The sequence below is a fragment of the Periplaneta americana genome, chromosome 2, assembly GCF_040183065.1.
Source record: "Periplaneta americana isolate PAMFEO1 chromosome 2, P.americana_PAMFEO1_priV1, whole genome shotgun sequence".
In the NCBI taxonomy this organism is placed as follows: domain Eukaryota; kingdom Metazoa; phylum Arthropoda; class Insecta; order Blattodea; family Blattidae; genus Periplaneta; species Periplaneta americana.
This window is the reverse complement of record NC_091118.1, coordinates 147,220,979-147,230,902: the sequence shown is the minus strand read 5'-3', so window position 1 is coordinate 147,230,902 and position 9,924 is coordinate 147,220,979. Positions and strand designations below refer to the sequence as shown.

Here is a 9,924-nt window from a genome sequence, read left to right as displayed (position 1 = left end):
GAACTTACATTGTAGTGCACTATCCGGCATCTGAAAGGCGATGTTAGGGGCATAAGAACGTATCTGTATCTTTTCAATATAAGTTGTTCTAATTTCCTAATGTTACCATGAATTTTTTCCTCATACACTCTAATGACAAGAGTTTTAGGCTTGCACAGTGATTGTATTCAGAGTAAACTTTTGGGTATTCGACAATCACTGCAGAAGCCCGAAAACTTGTAACGAAACAAGACAAATAATTATAAAAATCTCTCGATATAGTTTTATTCACGAAAACTCAAGACTTCAGAATGAATTACAACATATGAGCAGAACTGACATTTCATTTTGTTATAATAATTATCTGTGAAAGATAAACAGTAACTATTTCTTACAGAAGAAACTAAATCTATTTGAACAACCTGAGTCCACGTAGTTACCCTCACGAGTTACGGCGCCACAGTTGGCAGTATTTCCAGAATTAGGTTCACCTGGAAGCCACTTCACATATCCTGTCTTATTTATCGGGTCTCCTGAAAAAGTTTAAAATTAATCATGTATCAATATTTTAGAAGAAAAAAGAGGTAGACTATTCCTGATCGAAATATGTATAAAGGAAACCCACATGACAAAGATGTATTGGCAGGTTAAGGAAGAAAATGATTAGAAGTCTTACGTCTGTGCAGAGTACTGCCTGCTGAACACGTTGCCACGTCTCTTACGCCAGAATATTAACAAATTTAAGCATGCATTTTTATTTAATTTCACGAAAACATAATATTAGTTTAAATAAATATTTGTGTGTTCTATTAACTCTTTGCTAGATATAATTACTGATGTAATTCTTTTCGTAATTTTACTAACGATATAAGCAGTATAACTCAAATAAAATAAGAAAAGAAGTATTTTTATGGAAAAATATCAAGATATGACCTTATGTTGTATGGACATTTTTTGATCCTGTAGATCATCCGCGTCGACTGTAGAAAGGACGGCACTTATACCCCTTACATCCTCTATATGTAAAAATTATTTTATTGATTCTTGTTTCGATAAGTTTCGGTACTTACCAGTTACCGTAACAAAGGTTCCTTCCTTGTCGAAGTCATTAATTCCAATATGTAAGTATGTTCCACCGACGCCACTTTCGTCCCACTTCTTTTTAAGGACAGCAAACTCCTTGTCTGAACTAAGAACAAGGAGATGTCCTCCTTCCTTCACACAGATCATCTCAGCATTGTACCATGTGTCAAGGGCCTTATGGAATTTGTAGAGTCCTAAACCAGGTGGCAGCAGCTGTTCATATCCGTCACCAGGTTGCGGTTGCGTCGGTGGAGCTGCACGAAGAAACAAGATAGAATACAGAAACAACTGCATGTGAAATTGCGATTACGAGCAAATAGTCATCAAGATCCTATGATACATGAGTAGTCCGTGACCTTACAAAATATCTTAGGCTTAACTGAAATACGTATTGCTATGTAATATAATATTACCTCAGATACATTTTCATTAGTTTTATCACCCTAACGAGATGGAAATTAATAACGTACACACATTATTTACACCTATTAATTGAACACTTCATCTGTAACTTCAAAGAAATACTAGTATCGGCAAGAAACAAATTTCTACCGTGACGTAAATCCAGTTATGGGACCTAAAAACCATATGATATAAAACAAATTAATGGAGAAAGACTTCCCCTCTAACTTTTGCAAGTAGGCTACATTGTAGGATTGAAGGGGAAAGAAGAATAAACGCATTTCTGAATAACTGTCATGCGAAATCTATCTGCAAGCCGAAATGGACCACATAGGTTTAAGTCCGTGAAGGTGATTCATCTCTTTGCTATCCACTACTTTTATTTGTTTATCCGATGTGGATTTATTCATTATTTATTCATCCAGTTACTTATTTCATTAATTAATATAGCGGAATTTCCACGTAATATAAAGACTGTCGTTTGAAATAACGCATCAGTATACAGAATGTTCCAGGAGTAGGCGTAATAGTAAGTATTTTACGGAGTGATAGCACAGTCTAGTATATACAGTCACGAAGCTCAATACGTAGTAAATATGCATCCATAGATAGTCGCTAGCCACTAGGATCACTAATATCGCCTCATTACAGACAATGCGAAATAGTACCGGCACAACTCAAGCGTCGTGACTGTATATACTAGACTGTGGTAATAGTGTGGACTAATCTGAGTAAAACAAGTTTCTGTAAACATGAGTTCTTTTTTTAATTAAATATCGACCTTAAAGACGGGACCATTTAACTCGTTTAATTCCCATTCATAAATATTAAACAGGGTGGATGGTAATCTCTGCACCAAAATAAAGCTGGTAATAGATCATGAGAAGAGATGAAAAATCTAGATAAGATTTTTCCTTTAACATTCACCGTTTTAGAGGAAATCGTTATGTTTCTGTGGAGCATTTGGCAACATCATGGCTGCTGCAATAAATTTTGCAAGCGCAGCCTGCACTCCTTACCTTCCCCTCCCCCTCTGCTGTACTTTGTTGGTAACACGCTACGTGTGCTGCGTTGCAAAATTTATTTCAACGATTTTCCCTCTTATTATTCAATTTAAATTCATGGCTAAATGGTTTAATTTGCAAAAAAAAAAAAAAAAAAGATTCAAGACAGTTACTGTTCAGATTATTTTTAACGGTGCTTCATGGAAGGAAAAGTGTGATAAAGGTTTTGTTATATTTAACATGTAGAATCACCTCTTAAATTTTGGTGCAGAGGTTATCATTCAGTTTGTATATCCACAAGTAAGGAGACTTGGCACGGGTCCTTGAATTTTGGTTTGTGCGCCCTATATATGCTATGATTATCCAGACAGATGGCCTGGGTGACATTCGTGAATCCGATGCAGACAAGTGGGCTGCTCTGTTTAAGCTCTGAGAGAGGCAAGTACCATTCACAAACGAGTACATGGTAAGCCCTAGGGCTCGGAGACTCAAACTCTTCTTATATCAGCATCGGAAACCTGTACTACCCTAAGACTTCATTCCTGCCTATTTTTAACTAATGTAGATTATAGATGAAGTAAGAGAGAGCTGAAAGTGTTGGTAGAATAAAATAGGAAAATTGGAGTGTCCGAAAAAAACATTTTGCAACATCTGCTTAGGGGTTAGGGTTAGGTTAGGTCATGGTGGCTGCGAGCGGGTTAGGACGACCCTTTGCACGTCGGCCATACTGAGGCCTATTGTGCACCTCGAAGTGTATGGGATGAATGAGAATGAGGGTGTACCAGCCCACCGGCCGCATGTGATCCCTCATCCGCTCACCCATGGGGGTGTCCTACCCTCCGCCGCTCTAAGTTCACACCGCCAAGGTGACCAAGCAGCACAGGATCCATTCCAAGGTGTCAAAGCGCCCTTGGAAGTGCTCATAAGGAATGAATCCTGGCATAAATATTGCGGACGGCTAGGAACTCAGGAAAGGTTGTAGAGAGGACGCCTCCCTCCCGTAAGCGGATGAAAACATGCGTCTTAACCTGAATATGGCTATTGAATGAGATGAGAAAGATGAATGATATGACATGAAAATCTAAATTCTTTTTCTACACGGAAGGGGAAGGGAAAATGGACCACGACAATGAAAATTCCAACCCGGCATTTGCCCAAGTAATTGCGAAAAACCACGGAAAAAAACCACAGTCAGGTTTGTTGATTCGGGAATCGAACCACGGATCTCCCGAATGCAAGTCCAATGCGATACGCAGAGTCAAGTCGCTCGGTTACCATCTGTTTTTTCCAATACAAATTCCATTACGACCTAGCCGGGTTATGATATAGTAGTCAATATGACGCAAAATGACAGCTAAGAAAATACATGGCAAACAAAAGAAAGCGAGACAAGAAATCAACCCTGTGAAACAAGGACCAATCTTTTATTTCCTAGCCAGAAGTGGAATTCAAGTCAATTTAATTAATAGTATTAAGGAAGGATTTGTAAGTTTCATCTTAGATCATATATGTGACAGATTGCTCATCCCTTTGTTAAAATCGGCAGCACTTTGAAGAGAACAACCGCCAGGATCGCCGTAAACGAACACGAGATGGCAGTACAGTCGCTAATGCAATTCAAATGGGAGTTATGACGTAACTCCTTATGTAACAACTAGATGGCAGCATAGTAAACCAGACAAAAGTTGTTACCGTCAAAGCCTATAAGGCAGAGCAATCTGGGTATATATTATCTAGGATTTCATCCACAATGATTCCATCTCTGTGGCAATCAGTAGCTGAGCGGAAAAACGTTGCAAACGACATTTTATTTCCTCTATCAATGTTTTAATATGATCACGTTGCACGTACCTACTCTGTTTTATATTTTAGTGAACTCTGTTGGTTGAAAATGAAAATATAACTTTCAATTTAGACTGTAGAACCTAGGAGGTTGTGGGAAAATGTTAATATGCTGAGTATAAAGCATTTCCTTTTCTGTTTCTGTATAATTTCAATTTGGCGTTTGTAACGTTTTTCCACTCAGCTATTCAATTGCAAAAATAACTATGTTGTTGTTTAAAATTTACCTCTTACTGTAGTCTCTATGTATACTGCTTCGGAGTCTATACAATTCACTGTAGAATGTTCCACGTCCAGTTCAAAAGGGCCCGCATAATTGTAGCTTGACTCATGGTTCAGTTTAATCTGCCTCATATAAAATTATTTACAAAATTATTTGAACTTATTTTTATAAATAACAATATTGGGGCAGCGATTGATCTTATGAGGGCTCAGAAATCGACATAAAACCTACTAAAAATTGTGTGAATTTGAATAGCCCTAGACGTGTATTAGCTTACTGCGTTAAATACTAAGTAGAATAGAAAAATATTTAATATATGAGTCAATACAAATAATTAATCACAAAATGAGATCATAATATAACACTACTCTAAACCGTGATTCTATACTGAACAGTACAAAAAGAAATACTAGTAAGCAGATATTAAATGGTCCAAGGTTCTAAAAATTTAACAAAATAAAAGTCACTTATCTTTCCGCACTCGCAGGATGTGGAACGGAGCGGCAGTGTACAGCGCAGATTCCCACATGCGAGCATGGAAAGATAAAATATATGGTCTACATATATCATATGTACCAAGCTATGAATCTCGTAGGTTGGTATAAGGGGATGCATGTCCATAGTTTGTACAGTTTCGCTCGCCGTAACTAAATGAAGTGTTATTTGACACACTCACCGTTGCAGTCCAGTGACCAGTATCATTACGTTGGCTCAAGATGGTGAGTTTAAGTGGCGTGGAAGGAGGTGCCGTGCACTGTCCTGCTGCTGAAAGTTCGACACACCAACAAAAAAATCCCACAAGCAATAGGCTACATAAAAATATCTTCGAATACTGCCTCTTCATTTCTGAAAACAAATAACTATCAGATTAATAAATATTTATTTTTACCATCACCACTCACATTACTAAAGCCACCGGCTTAGCTCGGGCGGTCCACATCTGTGGAGTAACGGTCAGCGCGTCTGGCCGCGAAACCAGGTGGCCCGGGTTCGAATTCCTGTCGGGGCAAGTTACCTAGTTGAGGTTTTTTCCGGTGTTTTCCCTCAACCCAATACGAGCAAATGCTGGGTAACTTTCGGTGCTGGACCCCGGACTCATTTCACCGGCATTATCACCTTCATATCATTCAGACGCTAAATAACCTAGATGTTGATACAGCGTCGTAAAATAACCCAAGGAAAAAAAAAAGCTCAGGCGACACGCACGTTTCCCTAGTGATCCTGAACTGCTCTCGAGCGTGAGTTCGATTGCCGGTTAGGTTGATTAGGCCTACCTGCTTGGGGTTTTCCAAGGTTTTCCCCAAACGTAAGGCGAATGTCAGGTAATGTATGGGGAATCCTCGGCCTCATCTCGCCAAAGTACCGTCTTGCTAATACAGCGTCGTTAAATGACCGACTGAAAAAGCACCACTTATACAATGACAGATTACAAATTCTAATCGCCCACACAACTGAACGCTGTCAGAAGCTGCTCCCATCGCGATCAGCTGATACTAGATTCAGAGCAACAGTAGATAACCGAGCTTACGCAGGCCTAATGAACGAAAATTAGACTTCACAATACTGTTTTCTATAATTGAGGAAGCCGTGGTTGCTATTTGTAATAATAATAATAATAATAATAATAATAATAATAATAATAATAATAATTTTATTTATTTCGAAGTTCCTCATTGCTGAGGTTTTCCTCGACAAAAAACAGATATAATGAGCAAAAAAAAAAATGCTAATATACTACATCTCAATTCCCAATTTAGATTTATTTAATGATAACATATACATAAAAAACGTTACATGAAAGTACCCCGAAAGAGCAAAGCTCGTGTTCGGGGACAGTTCCGTTTTGATGGAAAGACTTGAAAATGACATACAATTTTACATTGTTCACAAAACATACCTATTTTTTCTGAATTAAAATTTAAGATTCTGATTACACAGATTATACATACCGGTAATTCACAAAAATAGAAATGTCTACTGTTTATAAAATACAATTTAATATTCTTGCACTAAGATCACATTCTTAAGAAGTGTAGATAGAAACATACATAAATATACATACTTTGTAGACAAATACTTAAGAAAAAAGGTCACATAAAGATGATAATAATAAAGTTAGTAATAAATGAGTGAAAAAAGAGATGATGTTGAGATTGGTGATGGATTAATATTAACTTATTATTAGTAGCATAATTAGTACAGATCATGTTGATATAGTAACAAAAGATAAGATAGAAAAAATATACTTAGGATAGAAATAAACTTGTTTTACAATACATAGTACATATAAAACAGGGAAGTCTGTCATATTGTTTAATCCTAGATCTGAAAATTTCATTGCTTAAAGTAGTCAATTATGGATGAAATTTTATTATCGAATTATATAGACGTGGACCATAATTTGTACTGCGTAGTAAAGCAGCAGACGTGAAGCATTTAGGTTCAACTAAATTAAGAATTTTATTTCGTCTTGTATTATGATCATGTGACTGAGCTACAAATTTCATTCTACTTTTGATAGAATTTCATTAAAGAGTATTTATAAATTTGGTCAATTCTAAAAACATTCAATTCGGAATGGATCAAATTTGTAAAGGAACTTTTATTAAGATTGTTTTATCTTCATTTTCCAAAGTTTTCTGTCTGCTGTTATCTTATTCCCTTAAGTCCATGTTTCTGCATACCTCCTTCAGCCTCGTTCGACAGTTCCTTTCCTCTTGTGCTTTCAACCTCCCATGCTAGAACTGCCTTGGCAATCTGCTGTCAGTTATTTTCCTTACATATCCACACCATTCCAATATTTTCTGTTCAATTATTCCCAAAATATTGTTTTTACATCCATACTTTCTCTCATTATGATGTTTTTAAATCTCTCCCTTTATGGTTTCTTGGCTAAGAGCCTCCACACGTCTATTTCCGTAGCGAATAATTTATCCGATATTTCTTATTCAAAATCCACACTTCAACTCCGTACTCAGTCCGCCGAGTTAGCTCTGTGGTAGAGCTCTGCTTCCAGACTAGCCGGCCCGGGTTCGTTTCTCTGTGGGTCTGAAATTTTCATGTAGAATTTCAACCTCGGGACTAGGAGAAATGGCGATATACGAGTACAACTTCTAATCACTTAATTGTTCATAAAAAAAATCAGTGCAGATGAAGAGAAGGCATGTGTCACTGTTGATAGTGATTCATCTGTCGAACGGGGACGTTAAGTCTGACGGGCCCCTTGGTGCTAGTCGACAGGAGTAGGCTACGTGTTGGCACCGGGTTTCCCCTCCACCCTTCCTCAACTTCATCATCATCCTCACCCATATAATTCTCCACAGATACACATATTGCATAGCGTGGCCCGCCGAGCCGAGGTGATATGCAAGTGAAGTAGGCATTAGATACACTCATTCTGTACAACAAACAATAGCGCTCTGCTCGATTTACTTGGATGAAATATTGCTGCTCCATAAAATAGAGTTGAATTTAGCATGACATAATACCACAGTCTAGTATATACAGTCCCGAAGCTCAATACGTAGTAAATATGCAAACATTAGATAGTTGCTCACCACTAGGATCGCTAATATCGCCTCATTACAAGCAATGCAAAATAGTACAGTCACAGTCTATTGTTTCTAGCACCCTCAAAACTCAAGCTTCGTGACTGTATATAGTAGACTGTGATAATACGGTGCTTTCAACTAATTCCTCCACAAGTTAAGTTCATTTCTTAAGGTTCATTTTCGCATGTACGTCCTGAGAAGGATAAAAAGAATGAGAGTGGAACCACAGTCTAATATATACAGTCACGAAGCTCAATACGTAGTAAATATGCATCCATAGATAGTTGTTAACCACTAGGATCGCTACTATCGCCTCATCACAGACAATACGAAATAGTACCTGCACAGTCTATTGTTCCTATTACCCTCATAAACTCAAGCTTCGTGACTGTATATACTAGACTGTGGTGGAACGAAGAGAAAGTTGTATCGCCTTTACAAGCTGGCAGTGCGTTGCGGAGGGAATAGTTGAACGCACCATATTTTCATTCCTTTTCTTTATTCTTTTTCCCTTTCCAGGTTATAACTTCCATTTTTTTTCCACTGCTGACTCCAGGTAGAAAAAGTTTTACACATTTTTAATTTGTACTCCACCTAACTGTAATGTATTTTCCATGTTAGTTTTAGGTACTTCGTTATGCTATTTCAAACCTCACTGTTGATATTTATTTTTTCTAATAATTTCCTGCTCATGTATTGTGAGTCGCAATAATTAATAATAATAATAATAACAATAATAATAATAATAATAATAATAATAATAATAATAATAATAATAATAATAATTCACACTGATCATCTCTGTTCGTCACCACAGTACCTTCCATGCCATCCTTCAATCACATTTCTATGAAAACAAAATGAAGGAAGGTATTAGTGGAATAAAATTTGTAAAATTGAGGGAAAACTCTCATTCTGAAACTCTGTCTATCATGATTAACACTCCAGGAAACAACGAGTATCAAATTCAAGTTCGCATGTGATAACTCCGCGCTCAATCAGTGGGTCATAATTTAACGTGTGATGTAATCTTTGACACTAAAGCCACGCCGTTATTTTCCAAAATATTTCACACGATGACTTGGCTTCGTGTTGCTTTATACGTTGAAGATATTTAAATGAAAGTGGAAAATTATACATTCAAGATTGAAGTATTCTGAGAAAATCTGTTCAAATTTTACACTTTGGGCTTACCGAGCAAAATTGCGAATCACTGAACACTCGACAAGTGGCTCACCAACTAAATTTCAAATGCATTTATTTTAGCTTTAAATTCGCTTATCTGCAATGTGACCAGCCTCCTATCACATTTTTGCACTAGTCGGAAACAAATTGGGTCTTCCGCGGAGTGAGTGTGAATGATACCGGCTATCTCTTAAAACACATGCACGTCACACCCGTCGTTGTATTTAATTTCTAGTCCTACATTCAGGTGAGTGGACACTCTTTGCATAATTAAAAATAAACTGATTAAAAATTATTACCCTCTTGCCTCCGCTCCCAAGGTACATGGGTTCGAGTACTGCCCAAGGCGATGAATGTGAAGTGAAAAAATCGTGCGTAAAGCCTCCCTTGGATAAGATTTAAAGCCGCTGACCCCATGAAATACATTTACTGCAATTCAACGATTCAAGTTTTTATGAATGAAGATGCATAAAGGCAAATCACCAATATAGTAGTTCTCTGTATTACAAGCATGAAAGCTCAGAGGGTGGCACTCATTTCTGTGAGAGACTGTAAATCCCAGGCTGAAAGGAAAATCCATGACCCAATCGGGAATCGAACCCGCGACCTTCCAGATTGCAACGCAACGCCTTAATCGCGACGGGCCCCTTAATTT

At 37.4% G+C, this 9,924-nt stretch overlaps 1 protein-coding gene across 1 annotated transcript; it reads right to left on the bottom strand.

Annotated features, from left to right (window-relative positions):
- Positions 1-239: 239 nt before the first annotated feature.
- LOC138694680 (hemolymph lipopolysaccharide-binding protein-like) lies at positions 240-9,326 on the bottom strand. The gene is made up of 5 exons (XM_069818658.1): positions 9,279-9,326; positions 5,210-5,379; positions 4,538-4,655; positions 1,050-1,316; positions 240-512 (listed from the first exon to the last, which is right to left on the bottom strand). Exons 2-5 carry the CDS (start codon positions 5,375-5,377, stop codon positions 364-366), a joined length of 702 nt encoding a protein of 233 aa, XP_069674759.1. The 5' UTR covers positions 5,378-5,379; positions 9,279-9,326; the 3' UTR covers positions 240-363.
- Positions 9,327-9,924: the final 598 nt, after the last annotated feature.

What these genes read in the sequence shown, in the direction of transcription:
- LOC138694680 (XM_069818658.1), bottom strand. Translation starts at nt 5,377, where the DNA reads ATGAAGAGGCAGTATTCGAAGATATTTTTATGTAGCCTATTGCTTGTG. An exon ending in CTGGTCACTGGACTGCAACG is followed by an intron (nt 4,656 to 5,209) that starts GTGAGTGTGTCA and finishes TATATGAGGCAG; the next exon opens with ATTAAACTGAACCATGAGTC. An exon ending in CATAGAGACTACAGTAAGAG is followed by an intron (nt 1,317 to 4,537) that starts GTAAATTTTAAA and finishes TTCTTCGTGCAG; the next exon opens with CTCCACCGACGCAACCGCAA.